Genomic DNA, 20,557 nt, shown 5'->3' on the forward strand with positions numbered 1-20,557 from the left:
AATGAAGGTATTATTAGAAAACATAAGGTGACTCGTTTTACTCCACCTTGTGGTTAAAAGGTGAATTGTATGGGCCTTTAATCTTTTTTTAATCTTTAAAGGACCTGTTGGGCAGTTGTTATGGCCTAATGATATTCCCATGACATTCCCAGTTGTGGCCTAATGGTTAGAGAGTGGGACTTGTAACTTGAGTAACTGAGGTGCCGTTGAGCAAGGCACCTAACCCCCAATCGCTCCTGTGTGTGTGCACTTGGATGGGTGAAATGCAGAGTATATATTCAGAGTATAGGCTACATGTCACTTTCACATTAAGTGATGGCTGTGATGGGTAATTAGACTTAAACTGCAGATCAGAAGACCACACTTACTTCCATTTGGACTCTGACATAGGCCAGATCGGGGCACATGTCTCCCATTTGATCTGTTCCTTTTTCCTGTTTCAAGCTTTTTTGTCTGTTATTCCCCATATTTCTCCCTGATCCTTGTTACAATAACTGTTTTTACCAGAGGTTCAAATGGCATTCTGGCATACTGATACTAAGTTTTGCCTTATGTAAAGAGTAAGATTTTTTTTAAATGTAGCATAAATAACTGTACCAATACCAATAATAGATGTTTAATGATGTGTAATGAGAAAAAAACACACCTGCATTGTCGGTCTGTTATATCATATCAGAAACAGAAAACCTTTAGATTACATCAAATATAAGTTACAGCTGCTGAACACAAGGGTCCCATCTCCTCTTGCAAGAAATCAAGCTACTTATTGCTCAAACTAAAATTGTAAAATACTATGTTATAAAGGCTCATATTTTAAAACAATATGTCCATTGAGAGCAAAAGTGAACAAAAGAAAGTTGCTCTGACCACAGAGAAGTGGTTCTCAACCAGGGGCCCTCCGGGGCCTCGGCAAACTTCCAAGGAAGCCACAGGATGAAAACCACTGTAATGATGAGATGTGGTGATGAGAAACACTGAATCATTGTTGGGATAATCGCGGTAAAAAATTCTGTATTATAAATTATTCAAGGCTTGTACCTTGAAACCTATTTCTTTGCGTTCTCAAGCCACACACACACACACAAAATATTGTTCTGATGCTAAACAGAAGGTCAGAATATACATCTTAAAGTCTCGTTATCATTTTCTTACAATCAAGTGTTGATGTCTTTCAGATCCACAGGACAGCAGTGTGGCTGAGCAGAGATGGAGCAAAGACAACTACAAGCACAGCTCTGTAAGTCACTGATTTAAAAACTGTATAATAAAAAAAAATAGAAAACAAAGATAACAATTTTAATGTTATGAAGTCTATTGTTGTTGTGAGCCCGTTCAAAAGAACTGGGCCTAATACTTTTCCTTATGTGATGCTCTTAACTGATTGCTATAAGTCCCAGTGTTCGGCAGCAGAGGTCGCTCTTATCTGACTCATATCCACAGTGATCAGATGCCCGTCTCATGCATGTCTGTACTTCTTTACTTTAATAATTACTTAACCAACAGCAAACAAAAGAACAATACAACATTTTGTACAAATTTTTATAAACAAATTTTGTATTTTAAATCCCATGTGGTCCTATGAATTGAACACTTGTTTATATGATTATTCAGCAATTAAAAAGAGACTCATTTATCTGACAAATAATTCTCATGAGACCATTTGAACAAAACAAATGTGGATATTTCAGATATTACTTTGAAGAACAGAAAAAAAGACAAAAACGCAAAAATATCTCACTCTTAGAACAAAGGTAACTCAATTCTATAGAACCATTTATGGCAAAAAGGTTTAACAGGTTGTTTAATTCATAAAATTGAATCAAAACCAAAAGGGAATTCAAACAAAATCGGGAAGCCCTAAAAATTTCTATATATAAAACCCTTTAAGATTCTATAAACATTTTCTTTTAAGAGTAAAAGTAAAAAATTAGGTGCTAAAATTATGAACATTATGGTGAGTCAAGCAAAAGAACAAAATGTGAGTGTAACAATGGCTCTTGTGCACATCAATACAACTGAACTTCACAATAATAGTATAATAATTATGCCATTATTATTGCGTAAAGGGATGCATATCCATGTTGTGTTTTTTGATTGATAGAATTGATTGTGACCAATGACACAGTTTTGAAAGGCTAAGAGGCTATATGCTTTAGAAAGCAGAAGTTTAAAATTCATTTGCTATGGAGTATTAAATCATGTATAAAATTAAGACTGAGTTAAATTAGTGGGCAGAGTTGGACTCAGAGGGCCGTCAGCAGACTGTAAACATCATTGCTGTCACTGGCGACGGACGGTTGAGTGACGATGGTGACATACAAGTGATTCAGTTCAACCTGGAGGAAAAGTGAGTCTTAAAATGAGGATAAATAATTGCATGCATACACATGTGCGTCTGATTCACTCACCTCGGTTTGCTTTGATTCTTCACTGTTTCCTGCTTAACAAGACACATCAGATATCAAATAATGACCATGATAGTGTGTACTTAAAATGTTGGTAAGGTGCAACATTTATTATTATTTGATCAAATATTATTTGGTAGCACTATTTCAATAGCCCACTTTCAACATGTCAACTAACTTGCTTAATATCTCCTACTTTTATTTTGATGCTCCTCAACAGATATTTTACTGACCATAAGTACATGCCAACTTATTCAACTAACAGTCTACTTCAGTCTACTCTAATGAGAGTTATTCACATAGTTGCATAGTTACTTACAGTGATTAGAACCAGAATGTCTAAAGTGGACCATCGAAATAAAGTGAAACCTAATGTGTCAATAGTAGCAAAAATATTTGGGAGCTTGACAAGCATTGATGTTGAACACATTTGTATCAGAACAAGCGCAAATCAGGTGTTTACAATGAATATTATCCAGTTGAAATAGTATGGAAATGTTCATGATTCTGGTCGGAGCTTATATTTATTAAGCAAATAATATGAAAACACAGTGCCAGCTGTAACTGGAAAATCACTATAACCGGTTCGCTGTGATTTATGTAAGTAGCCTATTTGATGTAAATGCTATTTACATCAAATAATACACAAAACACACTATATAATATGGAGGTGATTCGTTTTACTCTTTACCTGGTGGTTGAGCGGTGGGCTCTACTGAGTTGACGGTTGAGTATAATGCGTTCTCTTCCTCACCAGACTAAATAACAAAGATTGATTGATCTATTAAATAGTGTCAAATATTAAAATAATCCCATAAATGGTTGTTAATGATAGTAACACTTACTGAGTCTGAACCGGTGATTGGTAAAGTAACTCCTACAAAACAGATAACCAGATTTCAGCAAACCTTGACATTAAACTGTATTTGACTTTTATTTTGATCATGGCTTACATTGTGAGGATAAAAGTAAAAACTTACCCTGCTTTTTACTCTTTTTTTCAATCCAAATCCTAAATTTCACAAATATATTTTGTGCACCTTACTTTCTTAAAATTTCACAAATGATTTCATATATGCACAAAATAAACTCAGAAACATCTCTACCTCTCATCCTTTGGCCTCCCTGCGATGAAGGAAACATCAAATCAGAGTGTCTACTTGACTAACCTTTTCATAGTATCTATAAGCCACATTAAAGACATGGCACTTACGTGTACATCCGTATAAACCGATGCCCATGAGTCCAGTCAGTACAATTCCTCCAGCAGTCGCGACCACAGCAATAGAGAAAAACATTTCTGTGTCAGACAAAGATATAAGCAAGTAATACACTGTTGCATTACTGGATTCAAAAGTCTCAAAAAAAAAATGCTTCATCATGGAAAAATTAGTAAAGTTACTTACTTATATTTGAGTTGATTTCAAGGATTTCAACTACAGAAAACATTCAGAAATAATGTTTTCATAACTTAATGAGAACATTGGTAAAACGTTCTTGGAACGTTTCTGTTAGTTTGGTTACCTGACGCAGGTTCTGTAGTTTCAGCAAGTGTAGTCGACTCCAGGGATGCTGAAGATTTGTAAATAAATCAATCAAATGTGTTTTGGTTACTATAATATTATTACAGATTAAAAGTGCGGACTTACCATTTGCAGGAACTGTTAAACTGCTGTCATGGGAGATATCTGTAGTAACAAGATAGATATAGATGAGTAGAATTAAAGCCAACCAGTCAAAATCTTTGATAAATAATTATGAGAAAGAAAGAAGCACATACTGGTTATCGGATCTGTTGTGATTTCAGTACTGGGTGTTACAAACAATGCTATTGAAACCACAGAACAAGTTAAACATTATTAATGGACAAAATGATAAGTAATATGTTCAATAAATGAAAAAGTGTTGAGTCGGTTGTAAGGATTGTACAATCAAGGCAACTCACATGTTGTGTCCGTTGTCGATGCGTTCGACAAATTTGCTGAAATGAATGTTTTAATGATCAGTTAAGAAAGTGTCAAAATAAGAAAGATATATTGGCTATATTAGATATATATTATTGTAGGTGTTTGAATATGAATTATTACAAGTTAAATCAGAAAAGCTGGAAATTCAATTAACAATTCCACCTTCAGAGTTTCCACTGGAGAACAGTGTTGGGCTGTCATGAACTGTGATCGGTGACAAAGATGACGTGGAAACTAAACCTTATGAGATTAAAAAAAGCAACAAATTTAAGGCAACCAGGAAAGTAATTTACTTTGTTAAAAATATATATATTGTAAGTGTATTGACTTTTGAATATGATTAAAGGGGGGGTTGACTGCTTTTTTTCTTTGCATGATTGTGTTCATGAGGTGCAATATAACATGTATTCGTGGTTTTTCGTTTTTAAAAAGTCTTATTTTTCATAAACTTGGTTCCGGTTTATGAAAACCGAGCTCCGGTCCAGATGTAAATATGCGTCGAACTGCAGTATCAGTTTGAGGCAGGATCAGACCGAGTTTATGAATGGTTAAAAATGGTTTAAAGGGGTTTTTAACTGCAAAGCAACTGAAATGCTCCTTAATGTTTTCTCATGGGACATGAACACGAATTATTACAAATTAAATCAGAAAAGCTGGAAATTCAATGAAAAATTCCACCTTCAGAGTTTCCATTGTAGATCAATGTAGTTGGGCTGTCCTCTGTGATCGGTGACAGAGATGACATGGCAGCCAAACCTTGTGAGATACAAAAACATCTGCTTGGAAAAAATAAACCACATTATCTATCTTTCAATAAAAAATAGTATGTGAATACACAGCTTACCTCTGACCTTTACTGAGACTTTGTCAGAATGAGGTGAGGTTGTGCTATCTCCTACGCCATACACAGTAGCAGGATATGTTGACATAGTAGCAGGATATATTGTTAGTGTATTGACCCTTGAATATGATTAAGACAAGTAAAGGTTTATAAAAATGTAAAGTCAAGTGAAGAGTTCAAAAAAATATATACTTAATAATAAAAAAATTGTGCAATGGGGGAAAATTAATGGTAATCAGTTTTAATATACTGTATCTTAAAGGGGACAATACATCTATGCTATTGTACTCCTAAAAGGTCACACTTTTCTGTTAGCAGATATATATATATATATATATATATATATATATATATATAGCCTAAATTCAATTTTACTGTCTTCCTCTTGAATACACGGTTTTTAGAGCCAGACTGATATATCAGCCGGCCGCTTTTATCGGCCGATATTAGGCATTTTCCAAAATATCGGTATCGGCAGTTATAATGGCCGATAAATGAATATTTAAAAAATTAAATAAAAACGGACGAAACACGCTTCAATCATCTCTCCTTGGCCTGTTATATTGAAAATGTATGTTTTACAATTTGCAGTATGATGTCATCTATTGCTAAATTATGGCTCATCATAGACCACAAAGCTAGCTAATGCCACTATCATCAGTGGAAGACCGCTAACGTTAACATTAATGAGCTTGGAAACCACAATGAACTTCTTCTGCCTAAATAAAGTAATGATTACTGTATTTATAACTAACATATCTCTAGTTACAGTCCCTGCATTGTAAAATGTAAGTTATACTTGCGAGGAGTGAACATTTAGACATAGAGAAAAAGTATCAAACGTATCTTGTGCAGAAAAGTTAGCTTTTCTTTTACACATGTGTGAAATCCAACAATATTTAACAAAAAAAATATATATCGGAATATCGGATTTTAAAACCCCAAAATATTTGTATCGATATCGGCCTTCAAAATCCTTTATCGGTCGGGCTCTAACGGTTTTATACAATACTGTACATACAAAGTTCATGACAATGACGTCAACTAAAGCCTATTGGCTTTTTAAAAAAGGGGGAGGAGACAACTTCCCCTATGCCCCACCCAACTTCCTGTTTCAGTTGTAAATACGTCAACACAGGAATCAAAATGGTTTAAAGGGGTTTTTAACTGCAAAGCAACTGAAATGCTCCTTAATGTTTTCTCATGGGACATGGACACGAATTATTACAAATTAAATCAGAAAAGCTAGAAATTCAATGAAAAATTCCACCTTCAGAGTTTCCATTGGAGATCAATGTAGTTGGGCTGTCCTCTGTGATCGGTGACAGAGATGACATGGCAGCCAAACCTTGTGAGATACAAAAACATCTGCTTGGAAAAAATAAACCACATTATCTATCTTTCTATTAAAAATAGTATGTGAATACACAGCTTACCTCTGACCTTTACTGAGACTTTGTCAGAATGAGGTGAGGTTGTGCTATCTCCTACGCCATACACAGTAGCAGGATATGTTGACATAGTAGCAGGATATATTGTTAGTGTATTGACCCTTGAATATGATTAAGACAAGTAAAGGTTTATAAAAATGTAAAGTCAAGTGAAGAGTTCAAAAAAATATATACTTAATAATAAAAAAATTGTGCAATGGGGGAAAATTAATGGTAATCGGTTTTAATATACTGTATGCATTTTTAAAGGACAATAAGTCTATATGCTATTGTACTCCTAAAAGGTCACACTTTTCTGTTAGCAGATAAATATATATATATATATATATATATATATATATATATATATATATATAGAGCCTAAATTCAATTTTACTGTCTTTCTCTTGAATACACGTTTTTTAGAGCCAGACTGATATATCAGCCGGCCGCTTTTATCGGCCGATATTAGGCATTTTCCAAAATATCGGTATCGGCAGTTATAATGGCCGATAAATGAATATTTAAAAAATTAAATAAAAACGGACGAAACACGCTTCAATCATCTCTCCTTGGCCTGTTATATTGAAAATGTATGTTTTACAATTTGCAGTATGATGTCATCTATTGCTAAATTATGGCTCATCATAGACCACAAAGCTAGCTAATGCCACTATCATCAGTGGAAGACCGCTAACGTTAACATTAATGAGCTTGGAAACCACAATGAACTTTTTCTGCCTAAATAAAGTAATGATTACTGTATTTATAACTAACATATCTCTAGTTACAGTCCCTGCATTGTAAAATGTAAGTTATACTTGCGAGGAGTGAACATTTAGACATAGAGAAAAAGTATCAAACGTATCTTGTGCAGAAAAGTTAGCTTTTCTTTTACACGTGTGTGAAATCCAACAATATTTAAAGGTGCAATGTGTAACAAAGTTGAGTATCTATTAACAGAAATGCAATATGACATCCATAACTATGTTTTCAGTGGTGTATAAAGAACTTACTTAATTAACCGTAATGTTTTTATTACCTTAGAATGAGACATTAATAGCTCCATAACCGCGGGAATCCCCTTCTATGAAGGTCGCCATGTTGTGACGTCATATTCCTACCGTAGCCGAACGCGAACAAACAGCGCTACAGAACGCGTTTCATCACTACCTTGAAAGAGAAGTAGCGGAAAGCTGGAAGCTAGCCTTACACTCCGTGAGTAGTGACTTTTCCCTTGTGAGTGGTGTAAAATATGTAGTTGGGATTGTTTCATGTAACTTAGTTCTCCCTGGCTGTGTTCTGGGTTTGTTATGTTGGGGATAGATGTGCTGTTACGTTCGTGAGACAGCTGATGATTAGTATTCATGTCATTGACCGTAAAACAGTACGTTACAGGAATCACTAACCCGTCGATAGAGACTTTTACTAAAGTCTTTTATCACTAAAGTCGATCGCGAAGAGTTTTCAAAATCAGAGAAAAAAGCCTATTGTGTGTAGTAAATAGTATCTATGGGATGCGGAGATGACATGATTGTAACAGCGCGCGCAGTTCCGACCTTTGGACTCATGCAGACGCGTCCCAGCTCAGCCACAGTAACAGCTCATATTAGCCAGCTAAACTATTACTACCCTGTTAGAAAAAATATATAGCTGCTCCCTCGCTGTATTATGGGTTGTTATAAACCCAAATATATAAATGTGCTGCTGGTTACGTTTGTGAGATAATCAGCTGATTAATATTATTTTATTAAATTATATATTAAAACCCTTGATCCTCACCTGACTATGACTTTGTAAACAGTATTCATGATGTGGTTTATAATGGACTGTGGTACAGAAACAGTGACAATGTTACACACTCTTGGCTTACTCTGGCTATTCTCTGCTGTCTCAGCCGACGAGATGTTTGTCCCGTTTTAGCAACCGTAGCTTCTTCGAAAGGGAGGGGTGAGCAGTGGGCTGAGCCCTTAGTGCAAACCTGGTGCAAACTCGCAACCGAACCACTAGATGTCGCTAAAAATCACACATTGCTCCTTTAACAAAAAAAATATATATCGGAATATCGGATTTTAAAACCCCAAAATATTTGGATCGATATCGGCCTTCAAAATCCTTTATCGGTCGGGCTCTAACGGTTTTATACAATACTGTACATACAAAGTTCATGACAATGACGTCAACTAAAGCCTATTGGCTGTTTAAAAAAGGGGGAGGAGACAACTTCCCCTTTGCCCCACCCAACTTCCTGTTTCAGTTGTAAATACGTCAACACAGGAATCAAAATGGTTTAAAGGGGTTTTTAACTGCAAATCAACTGAAATGCTCCTTAATGTTTTCTCATGGGACAAATTAAATCAGAAAAGCTGGAAATTCAATTAAAAATTCCACCTTCAGAGTTTCCATTGGAGATCAATGTAGTTGGGCTGTCCTCTGTGATCGGTGACAGAGATGACATGGCAGCCAAACCTTGTGAGATACAAAAGCATCTGCTTGGAAAAAATAAACCACATTATCTATCTTTCTATTAAAAATAGTATGTGAATACACAGCTTACCTCTGACCTTTACTGAGACTTTGTCAGAATGAGGTGAGGTTGTGTTATCTCCTATGCCATAGTAGCAGGATATGTTGACATGTGAACTCTCTGGATCTTTTGACCACATGATCAGTTCGATGCTGGTAAGGGTGATGTTACACAATGCACTTGGTATTTTATAGTTCTCCTGGCCTGCAGGATAGAACATGCATTCAGACACATGCTGATTCTCATGACCTCCACAGAGCATCTGCACCTTTTCTCCATTGGTGGCAAATGTAGGAAATATTGTCAGGTTGGCCTGCGGCAAACCTATAATAAAAGATGAGATACGTAAATTCACCTATGCAATAAAATATCACAATTAATTATTCATTCAAACTTCTTTAAATTCATTTTAAATTTAATTAACGTCATTAATGTTAATATACATGTCCAATATGCTACTTATAACAAGACAGTTTTTATTAAATTACACTGAATTGATTTTCACATGATTTCTTGTCACAACTTTTTATCATTTCAAATCAACTTAGATCATTAATGTGGTTCAGATAACATAATATTGGTTAACTAATCTCCACTGAATTAACTCAAATTTTTAATTTCAATGAACTCAAAAATTTAAGTTTTTTTACAATGTATTGACTTGAGTATGATTAAGACAACATTTAAGTACAATTTTATATATGTAAAGTCAAGTGTAGAGTTAAACAAATGTTTGTACTTCATAATACAAATTATGCCAGGCGGAAAATGAACGTAAATCATTAATATGTATTACAGGGAACGTTCTCAGAATTTTTATTTAGACATTCGTAACATTTATTAAATGTTCTATACTTTATGCTGTGGTATTTGTTTCAGAAAGAACAAAGAACATTCAAAAGCAGCATTCTCATAATATTTGCATAATGATAAAATAGAATTTCAAAATAATGAAAAAAAAAGCGGCTTTGAACATTTTGAATATTTAGAGAACATTTTCATAACCTAAAAGGAACATATTTTTGTTAGCTGGGTTAATATTGTAAAGCATAAGAGATAACTTACCCTGTGATTTAACCTGCAGTAAAAGCTGAAAGGTGATTAAGATGAACAGGGCCATTTCACTATAAGACACTGCGAACAAACTTTCCTTTAGAAGTGAACAATAGACGCTACTCAGAAAGTGTCTGAGAGGGAAGTAGGAAATGATACTTACCTCAAAATGGGTGAAATGCCTGTTCAACCTGACATTTCTGTAAAATAATTCTGCGCTTTAAAAAATTATAAAATTATAACCAATTACCATGCATTAGTCTCAGGATTACATCAAAACTGACAAAAGGATGACCGAAGTAAGAAAAGTAAAAATCAAACCGCAAAAACAGTTATTTTACATGGGCGATGATGAAGACATTAAAAAGGAAGTTTACAAGGTCACTTTCACTTTATACTGTAAGTGTTTGTTATCACCGTTGTTCTACAGAAGTGGAAAAATGAGAAGTACAATAGTACTTAAAGTTATTATGAGTCATGTTAAGATTTAATGCTACCTTTGACAATGTCTGAACAGCAAACTAGTCTAGTATAGAATTTTGAATCATCAAGCTAGTCTATTTTTGCATTCAAAGTCTGATAATATGAAATGCTGGGAGGGGGAAATGGATTTATCAACTAAAATCAGCCTGAGATAAATACTGGACAATCCAAAATTATTTATAGATTTCAGAAACCACAAAAATCACACTCAGGGAGACTTTAGTGTAAGGAAAGTAATGTGTTACAATATTGTGTTACTCCCTAAAAAGTAACTAAATATGTTACTTGGTTACTTTTTATGGAAACTCAAATATGAATGTGTAAATTTATAAAGCAATGTGTTTCATTGAAAGTAATCGGATTCATGTTAGTTGTTATCTCAACATTAGTGCTGAATAGGAATCATTGTATAAAGCCTGTGCAGACATGGTCTACACTGCTTAAAATGTCTACCGTGATGTCAGCAAGATGCTTTTGTCCCTTAAAAAAAAAACACATTTCATCAATAAAACCCAGCAAATATTGGCCACCAACGCTGTTATGCAGATTTAGCATTCTGTTTTAGCTGATATTTACACATCCCATCATTCATTTTACTGACACGTTGACCAAACAATTTAGGCGTGTTGTGCGAGTGGGTCACCGATGACGTTTGCACCTGCTTGTGTCAGAGAGATACCACAGGAACAATGCAGGGCCGTTAATTTAAAGCGTTTACAGACGGGCTTTAATGGGGTCGGTGTAACAACAACCCACACCCATCGCTGTGGCCTTCAAGGCCTGAAAAGAATCCACTGCCTGGGTTCACAGAACAAAATGGAGGTCACCTTAATGTCAGATATTAAACATCTAGGGCCTGTTTGAACAGGGGGTTTGGTGATTATATAAATCGGTCAAACGGAGAAAAGGAAATTCTTCTTTGAGCAAAGAGGATCTGCTCTGAAAGGTTGCTAGGAGTAACAAAAGTAACAGACGCAGTTTGAAATGGAAGCGCTTGCCAAACTTTCCCTCTCTTTTGTAAACAGTCACAAGGAGAATCTGAAACACTCGGTCACATTAAAAGTGTTTTTTAATCATTGAAATGGTCTATTTACAGTTTTAATGGCATCTAAACTCTCCATCAGCCTTTAGAGACTTAACATACAGACAACATCATATTTAGAACTAAAAATTGAAAATGCATGCTTGTAATTTATAAAATGTTTGTTTTTAATTGGCAATACAATGTCTAAATATTCAGGGTGATCAATATTCAAACCACCATGGATGATGACCTTTGAATCTTTCTCATAATTCCATATGTCATTGTATTTTATATTAATATCAACACAAATTAAATGTCCTATTATCTTCTATAGCAATGGACAAATCCATAACTCTCTCAAAAAACATTCTTAAAAATTATATTGTTGTTTTGGGGGGAATTGAGATGATATTTTCCTTGGGATTAAATCATTTTTGCATCAGATTGTTAAAAAATATTGTAATAATAATATTTACTAGTCACATTGTATTGTTGTAGACTGTAATTATGTACTAGTTCTGGCTAAAAAGAAATTATGTACTTTACAGCAGCTGTCTTGCACATCGCATTCACAAACACCTCGTGTCAGTGAAAATGCAAGATTTGGTCTAAAAAAACAGTTCAGAAAAAGGTATTTTTGGCATGACCTTGAGTCTTCATATGTGATCCAATAGTTTTATTTACTGCATGTTCAGGAAACAGATTGGTCCAGAAAAGTAACTTATTCACATTATTTTCATCTGCAGGAGAGGATAGTGACCAATAACTCCTGGAAAAACAGCTATAATAATGCTCTCTGTACATTAATGTGCATTTTATTGGAAAGTTTTAATAATAGATTTTTTTGTCCAGTCATTTGAAGCTGGGTTGTCCTAGTGTCAGCTATGGAAGTTTGTTTCCGCCACTGAATATTTTTTTTTTTAATTGCTAGATATGAAGTCAGAATTTTGAGAAATAAAGTCTCAATTGAGAGATATAAAGTCACAATTCTGAGAAATAAAGTCGCAATTGTGAGAAAAAAAGACAGAATTGAGACTTTTTATCTCACAATTCTGACTTTTTCTCACAATTGCGAGTTTACATCTCGAAATTCTGACAACTTGTCTCAGAATTGTGAGATATAAACTCTATAGATATTGCGACTCTATAGATATTGCGAAGATATTGCGACTTTATATCACGCAATTCTGACTTTATATCACGTAATTGTGACTTTTTTTATCACGCAATTCTGACTTTATATCACACACTTCTGACTTTATTTCACCCAGTTGCAACTTTATATTATCACGCAATTCTGACTTTATATCACGTAATTGTGACTTTTTTTATCACACAATTCGGACTTTATATCACGCACTTCTGACTTTATTTCACCCAGTTGCGACTTTATATCACGCAATTTGGACTTTATAACACGCAATTCTGACTTTATATATCGCAATTCTGACTTTATAACACGCAATTGCAACTTTATATCACGCAATAATTCTGACTTTATATCATGCAATTTTGAGAAATAAAGTCAGAATTGCGAGATAAAAAGTCGCAATTACCTTTTTTATTTTTGGCGGAAACAAGCTTCCATAGTTAGCTGTATCCCACTGACGTAATATAGAGTGGAATTCTTTTCTTTTTCACTTTGCGAAACCGACTACTAACTAGAAATTTTATTTCATGTTGGCTTTCACAGATCCAGTATGAATTATGTTCTATAATTTTTTCAAAACAAAAAATATCAGTGCATGGGACAAAAAAAATCCAGCACCCGGAAATTCTTCATTAATGAAAACAGTAAAAAAAAGGAGAAAGCAGCACTTCTACAGTAATAACACTACTGCCCTCTGGATCTCCATTATGAGTCTTTTATGGAGCTAGGCTACATCAGATGAGTGTATTTACACAGCCACCGTGGTGGTAGAAGACACAGGTGTCGCGGCTCCTTCCGGTGTAACCTTAGCCAATCGGTGGTCCTTGTTTTGCGAGCAGCTCCGCCCACAGAGCTGGCAGGACGCGCAGCAGGGGTTGCAGCAGGGCAAGAATCGAAACACGCTCACTCGCCACAGGAACCAGCCGGGGGCCCAACAGCACCAGCACATGAGAACACCTCCTGCCGTCACACCCAGAACCACATACAGCGCCAGCAGAGACATGGAAGCCTGGGAATCTGGAGAAGAAAGGATTATTATTGGACTATATGAACTACAATTCCCTGTGAGATTTAAATGAATTCAGTACAAACACTTACAGTTATTAAACAGACAATACCTTACAAAATAAAGCAATAAAGCATGATGTGGTGTGTATTATACTGACTGTCAGCAGCAATAGCAATATTATAAAAGACACTTTGCTCACAAAATCGTTTCATTTGTTTAATAATAGTTATCAGAATAAATAATTGTTCCACCGAGGAATATAGTTCATTAACCTAGCCTTATATTAATATTAAAAAATACATAAAATGAAATATATGTATCTGCATTTTATGCCTTATCCAATCAGACCAAGCCTACAGTTAAATAATTAAATTGAGTTGAAATATTCAAACCCAAAATTAACTCATTTAATTACGTATTAAATATTTGTGTATCATTTTACCTGCCTATCAACACTCTTAACAGTGTTATTTTATTAGTTATATACTATAGTACCTATTACTATGTATAATTAATATTTATATATTTTTAATTTTCATTTTGTTAATGTTAGTATTTCATCATATTTCAGTTAGTTGGCAAGTCAACGTTTTTCATCTATTTATATTTTATTTCAATTAATTAACACTATTTTTAAATATTTGTTTGGCTTATTGTTTAATTTGATGACTCAATTTGTTTAATTTGGTGACAATTACATCATTTTGTACAGTATAAGATTTTATAGTCCTTATAATGCCACTTTCTTTTGGTAGCTTTGTTGGTGAAATCTGTCCATCAAGTAGTGTGCCATTGTTTGAACACCTGTGGATCGGATGTGGAGGTAAATTAAATCTATTTGTTCAAATGCACTAATGTGAGTAGTGGCTACTTAGCAGACTCTTGAAAAGTTACTACGAGCAGTTGATTTACAACTCACTGTTTGCAATGAACATTTATGTGCTCCTCAATTAGCTTTGTGTCCTTAGCCTTTCAGAGTTCACCATAGCAATAAAACTAAATTTATGGACACTCAAAAAGAGCCACAGTTCTGAGGAGTAGTCATTATATTTGAGTTATTGTGCATCAAACCATCTTCTTCACCCACAGATTTTTCATCTATCTTACTAAACTCATTTTTTAGGTCTAAAAAATGCACTTAAAACAGATTGGTGGATATTGTACGTTAAACCTACACCCATGTAAAACTGATTTATTGAACATTGCTGCAGCTTAAATAGACTGTTTGGTTTTGTCACTTTGGCCATCTACAATTAACCACACAGCACTCTGGGAAGCCTGTAAAACAAGTTTGAAGAGTTTAATTTTAAGCAATTCTGCAAGACGGACAAAAAACAACTGACTAATCTTAAAGGAATAGTTTATTCAGAAATTAAAATGCTGCCATTTATGCACATTTATGCATAATGCCATTGGAAAAAAAAAACACAACAAAAGATGTTTGCCAGAATTTTAAAAAAATATTGTTGTTTTAACTTAAAAAAGTAAGTGACCTGGTTGCCTTAAAATTTTAAGTTGATTGAACTGGAAAAAGTGAGTTAATTCAATTGATTTAAGTAATATAATAATCACAATTGAGATTGATTTAATCTCAAAATAATCTTAAATAATCTCAATTGAGATTGATTTAATTACCAGAAACTCAAAATAATAAATTATCTCAACTACATAAATTAAGTTGATTTGACAAAAGAAAAAATTCTGTGATAACAAATCTTGAAAATATTTTTTTGCAATTCTACATGTTGGGAAAAAAGCAACATTTAAGGTGTTATTTGATGAAAATCCTTGTTTCACCATTATAATTAATTTTCAGTTCAAATGCACTGCACTAGTGTCTCAGCAGATTTGATGCTTTAATATTTTTATGTTAAATCTGGAGTGATGCATCTTTATGCACCACATTTGAATCGAATGCAAGTGAGATTTGAGGACCAATTTCAGCAAATTATAACTTCAATTTCAACTTTTGATCACACAAAGCTATCATATGAATTCAGAGGACTTACGAAGACTCAATACAGAAATATGGATTCGTTTTATGGGGCTTTTTGACACTTTTTGAGCTTCATGGAAAAGAGCCTTGGTTGGCATTATTTTTTTGTAATAATTTTTGTCCTGTTTCTGTTTGATTGCATGTTTTTTTTTAATTGTTTTTCAGGACCACTGGAGAGCTTACCAGTCACAGAATCCAGACCAGGAATTGCTTTTGGAGTGGCACAGTTCTTTAAAGTGGACACTGTCAGTGTAGGCAAGACATTCAGCATCTGTGCTGGTTGGGTAACATGATGCTGTGGGGGCTTGGGAGTAGATAGAGGACCTGAAACACACAAAAACAAGAACAAAACCTATCAGGGACAAATCTCAAATCTTTAAATTCTTAAAATAAACTCTTTACTGACCATTGCAATCAGGATAATCGATTAAGTCACTGCCATCGCCACAGTTATCAATGCCTTTATCATCCTCACAAACCAGACTCATGGGAATACACTTCCCGTTCCGACAGTTGAAGTAAGGCTGCCCGCTGCACTCTGACTGGTTAAAACCTGGAGAGACAAACAATATGAGCAGTTTCTTTAGACTTCAAGAAAAAAGTTAAACCGACTAAGAAGTAGTGATGGGCGTTTTCGAAAGTCTGCTTCGTGAAGCTTCAAAACCTTTTGTTCCGAACCAGTGATTCAGAGTGAATATATCTAGCAAAGTCACATGATTTCTGTAAACAAGCTTTTGTTTCATCATAACCGTTTCAAAATTGCAATTGTTCACCACAACGGGCAGATCTCTGTGAAATCATTGCAGAGTCTATTTATTGTAATCACAACATTCTTTCTTTTGTCAAATCAACTTAAATAATTTATTTAATTCAGATAACGAATTATTTTGAGTTTCTGATGATTAAATCAATCTCCTTCATTGTATTAACTCACTTTTTCCACTTCAATGAACTTAAAAATTTTAAGGCAACCAGGTTACTTAATTTTTTAAGTTAAACCAACAATATTTTTTACAGTGTGGTTCTAAATGTGGAAATTACGCATTTGTATTATTCTTCTTTTTGAGCTGATTAACCGAGCTCTCCATAAAATCAAACAAAACAAGCCCTACAATGTAATAAGATAACATATCATACAGACATTTCATATTTAATCAATTTGTTAACCTCATTTAATAATAAAATATTTGCAATTGGTTTGTAAAAGGTGTTTTTATGCACTGGTCTGACCAGCAGGCATTACCAGTGTGTGGCGTTTTAAGCTCTTTGGAAAAGCGAATCATTTTGTGTATCAACTGGTTGAACTTTGAAAAGTTTTGACTCTCCCATCACTACTGAGAAGTGGATGTAAACACATTCTAACCCAGCCTGAATGAAGTGAAGTCTCCAACAAAGTCCACCCTTGGCTGAGTTCCTCGCGTCACAAGACGTAGAGTTAGAAATCTGCCCGTCGACAACACCGGTCGAGGAGGGCTCTTCCCACAGAGCGGTGGGCCAATTGGGGGTGCTGACTTATCCCTCCCATCGTAGAACTGGATGTAAGAGCCGGCGTGGCAGGGGTCTTCTGGCCCCTCCTTGGTGGTTGGCTCCAAGCTCATGTCAGGCCGCGTCGGGCCAGATGAAGAGGACCCCCTGGGTGATTCCGGGAAGAGGGGTGGGGGGCTGTGCGGTGACACTCTTAGCAGGCTGTAGACCAGGAAGAAGCGGAAGTAGAACTGCACCTTGTCCCGGGGAGTGGCGGACTGCATGGTGAGGTGGCAGTCCGTTCCCATGGAGACAAAGTAGTACCTCCGGGACTCCTGGTGGGACTTTACGATCATACCATCCCCCTGTATCGTCAGTCCACAGAAGTCCACCACATTCACTGTTGGGAATATTTACATTCAGGGTCTTTGAGAAACTGAGATGTGCGTGTAGCTCCGAAACAAATTTTGTTTCAGTTAATTGTTACCCATGTCAGCTTAATTTGGATGAATTCAGGTTGATTGGGACACTTTTCCCCAGTCAATGGCAAAAAGTGTCCTAATTAACCTGAATTCCCCATATATGGCGTTTAATATAAAATACAAATTGTTTCATAGCAGCTTAACTGTACTAAACTGGAAAATGTCACACTCTAAAAAAATGCTGGCTCGTTTTAACCCAATTTTGGGTCAAATATGGACAAACCCAGCCATTGGGTAACATTTTTTAATTACATTTTTTAACCCAATGTTTGAGTTTGTCCATATTTGACCCAAAATTGGGTTAAAACAACAGATTTTTTCACAGATCAATGATGCAAAATTCTTTAAATACGTGACTTATTAAAATTCTGCTGTAAAGCTGCTCTAAAAAAAGACAATAGTGTCATTATTCAGTTCAGTTTAATAACTGTAAAGTTCATCAATTATGAAACACATTCAATTTAGCTATAAGCAGCTCTACAGAAGGCAACAGTGTCATGAACAACATTCCAGTTTAAAATGTAATCCTAAATATATCCCTCAACCCTAAACCTAACCCTGTTATCCCTAAAATCATACAGAAGGGAAACGATAGGTCAATAACACTGGTGTAGAAGCACCAAACCCTTGTTGTAGGCATAAACTGGACATAAACGTGTCCCTAAAATCTGATTGGTTGATTGGAATGTTGTTCCAGGATCAACAAAGATATTGATCCAGGAACATGTTGCACTTGGTGAAATAGGGTTCTGCAGTCAGTTCAGTGTTAATGTTGCAAAGTGTTCCTATCCGATAGTGTCGGTGCAGTCAAATCAATAAGATTCCTGAATATTAAATCAAATGCCTTTTAATCCCTAACTAAGCAGGCGACAGTGGCAATCAACCCAAACCCCATATTGTGTGGGATGAAATAAAGAACACAGGGACTGAACGGAAACAGAACAAATCCAGTTCTAATCTAGAAAGACCACAAGCATGAACTGGCTTTGCATCCCCCATCTGGGGTACGAACCAAATAATAGGGAGATTTACAACCTCTCCTTGGTTTATTAGCTTTGTTACCAAGGGCAACAAGTGGATCCGTGATGTCTCACTGCCAGGAATGTCCAGAGAAACCTTCAATTGGTGGAAAAGGACCAATAGCTCAAAATATTCCGTAACCATGAATCCTAAACTGAGTTTCCACAAAAATGAGCAGCAGCAGAATAGTAAGTTCCCTATAAAAGTTTTAATTGGCCAGACCAAAGCGCTCTGAGCTCCAATCACACCCGAGTTCCCATTGTAATTCCCAACTCTAGAAAAACAGCAGAGAGCATGCCAAATCTGTGGGTAATAATGACACAGGCTTTTCACAGGACCAGATTCGTCGGAGGTGTAATATTAATGTTTGGTGTCAGATCAAATAAATCATCCCTATGTATTTTCTTATAATGAAAGACAATCGATTTTTTTTATTTAAAAATTATGGCAATATAATGTGTAGTAAATATTTAGTAGGCTATTTTAATATTTTTATTCTCTCTTTGATTTTGGAAGTAAACTTTAAAAAAAGATTTTTAAAAAAATACGGTAATACTTCTACAGCATTTATTAATCTTAGTTAATGTTAATTTCAACATCTATTTATCTAATACATTAATAAAATCAACTGTTGTATGTTAAAATGTGTTAATGTACTGTGAACTAACATGAACAGCTGGATTTTTAATTGAATATTTAATTTTAAAAGTTTGAACTTCAGAAACTTATTGAACTAAAATAAAACGGCGATGTAAACTATTAAAAGTGTTTTTAAATTCCATTTAACTTCGTTAGATTACAGTTGTGGTAAGACAAATTAGGCTTCATGGGACAAGCCAAATGTCAGTGAAAGCCATTGCAACTCCAGCTAGTTCAATTGCCAACACACACAAATGAATTAAGCATACGAGAAGAAACCCTAAAGCAACAAGTGTCTCAGACGAGGTAATAACGGGATAAATCTTGAGAAGTGAACACCCATCACCCTACCTGTCTCAATGGAGAGACTCTGGCGTGTCATTAAGCTGAACAGAACAAACCATCCTGACAGGTGCTGAATGCATCGCACTGCGGCCATCTCGGGTGTCCAAGCAAAGACACGGGCTCCTCCAAAGTTAAACGCAATTGTTCTGTCGCATTTGTATCGCGCAAAGTCTACTCTTGTGAAAACCAAACATTCCCCTAATTTATAAAGCCGACATATAGCCTATGAAACACCCCCAGGAGTGTCTTGCTTTTGAAGCGGGAATATTTGTCTACGGCGTCTCAGATGCGTCGAGCGAGCTTAATCCTTGTTCATCATCCCGGCTTTTGTGTCTTTGAAGCCTCTTTGTCAAATTTATGCGTCTGAACTATTTCCATGACAACAGGTCCAATGTGACGGATCTAAAGGAGGAGCCCTGCAGGACCCCCTCAAAGTTACCCCCCACAAGCACCGTCGAGTGCTGAAAAAGACAAACATCTGTCACACTGATTAGATACTAAAGTGTTTGGAGCACTAAAAGGGAACTGTTGAAGTTTTATAAATACAGGTGTACTTTTATAGCCTACTACTAAAGTATGTAGTCAAAATATTCACTCTGCATTACTAATGTTCTCAGTGAACAAATGGAAGTGGGCCTAAGTAAAGATGCCAACTCTCAATGACATGGGATGTTTTTTTTAATTAAATTATTAAAGGAGTTGTAAAATGAAGGGTTAACGGG

General features: G+C 35.3%; 2 protein-coding genes across 4 annotated transcripts; both read right to left on the reverse strand.

Annotated features, from left to right (window-relative positions):
- Positions 1-1,459: 1,459 nt before the first annotated feature.
- On the reverse strand, positions 1,460-10,752 carry LOC120480352 (uncharacterized). Of its 3 annotated transcripts, none has more exons than XM_089125317.1 (21): positions 10,387-10,752; positions 10,236-10,304; positions 9,201-9,494; positions 9,035-9,112; positions 6,650-6,700; positions 6,484-6,561; positions 5,217-5,267; positions 5,051-5,128; positions 4,535-4,612; positions 4,351-4,386; positions 4,186-4,233; positions 4,055-4,093; positions 3,930-3,977; positions 3,812-3,841; positions 3,619-3,705; positions 3,512-3,530; positions 3,386-3,417; positions 3,251-3,282; positions 3,097-3,163; positions 2,409-2,437; positions 1,460-2,336 (listed from the first exon to the last, which is right to left on the reverse strand). In XM_089125317.1, exons 2-21 carry the CDS (start codon positions 10,288-10,290, stop codon positions 2,244-2,246), a joined length of 1,323 nt encoding a protein of 440 aa, XP_088981443.1. In that variant the 5' UTR covers positions 10,291-10,304; positions 10,387-10,752; the 3' UTR covers positions 1,460-2,243. The 3 variants fall into 3 exon arrangements, with proteins under 3 accessions (XP_088981443.1, XP_088981442.1, XP_039529336.2); XM_089125316.1 differs by having other exon boundaries at positions 2,409-2,440; XM_039673402.2 differs by lacking the exons at positions 5,051-5,128; positions 5,217-5,267 and having other exon boundaries at positions 2,409-2,440.
- A 1,005-nt stretch (positions 10,753-11,757) lies between these two features.
- On the reverse strand, positions 11,758-20,209 carry ldlrad2 (low density lipoprotein receptor class A domain containing 2). The gene is made up of 5 exons (XM_039673405.2): positions 19,842-20,209; positions 17,249-17,749; positions 16,292-16,438; positions 16,069-16,209; positions 11,758-13,897 (listed from the first exon to the last, which is right to left on the reverse strand). The coding sequence occupies exons 1-5, from the start codon at positions 19,927-19,929 to the stop codon at positions 13,629-13,631; spliced, it is 1,146 nt and encodes a 381-aa protein (XP_039529339.2). The 5' UTR covers positions 19,930-20,209; the 3' UTR covers positions 11,758-13,628.
- Between the last annotated feature and the right edge of the window lie 348 nt (positions 20,210-20,557).

This window comes from Pimephales promelas, chromosome 21 (genome assembly GCF_988280905.1).
Source record: "Pimephales promelas chromosome 21, fPimPro1.hap1.1, whole genome shotgun sequence".
NCBI lineage: Eukaryota > Metazoa > Chordata > Actinopteri > Cypriniformes > Leuciscidae > Pimephales > Pimephales promelas.

Bases quoted from the DNA above. Each gene is read 5' to 3' on its own strand.
- LOC120480352 (XM_089125316.1), bottom strand. From the start codon at position 10,290: ATGGCCCTGTTCATCTTAATCACCTTTCAGCTTTTACTGCAGGTTAAA. The intron at 9,495-10,235 runs GTAAGTTATCTC...CTTTTATTATAG, and splicing joins ACTGCAGGTTAAATCACAGG to GTTTGCCGCAGGCCAACCTG. The intron at 3,978-4,054 runs GTAAGTCCGCAC...ACAAATCTTCAG, and splicing joins TTTAACAGTTCCTGCAAATG to CATCCCTGGAGTCGACTACA.
- ldlrad2 (XM_039673405.2), bottom strand. From the start codon at position 19,929: ATGGCCGCAGTGCGATGCATTCAGCACCTGTCAGGATGGTTTGTTCTG. The intron at 17,750-19,841 runs GTAGGGTGATGG...TATTCCCAACAG, and splicing joins GAGTCTCTCCATTGAGACAG to TGAATGTGGTGGACTTCTGT. The intron at 16,210-16,291 runs GTCAGTAAAGAG...TGTGTGTTTCAG, and splicing joins CGATTATCCTGATTGCAATG to GTCCTCTATCTACTCCCAAG.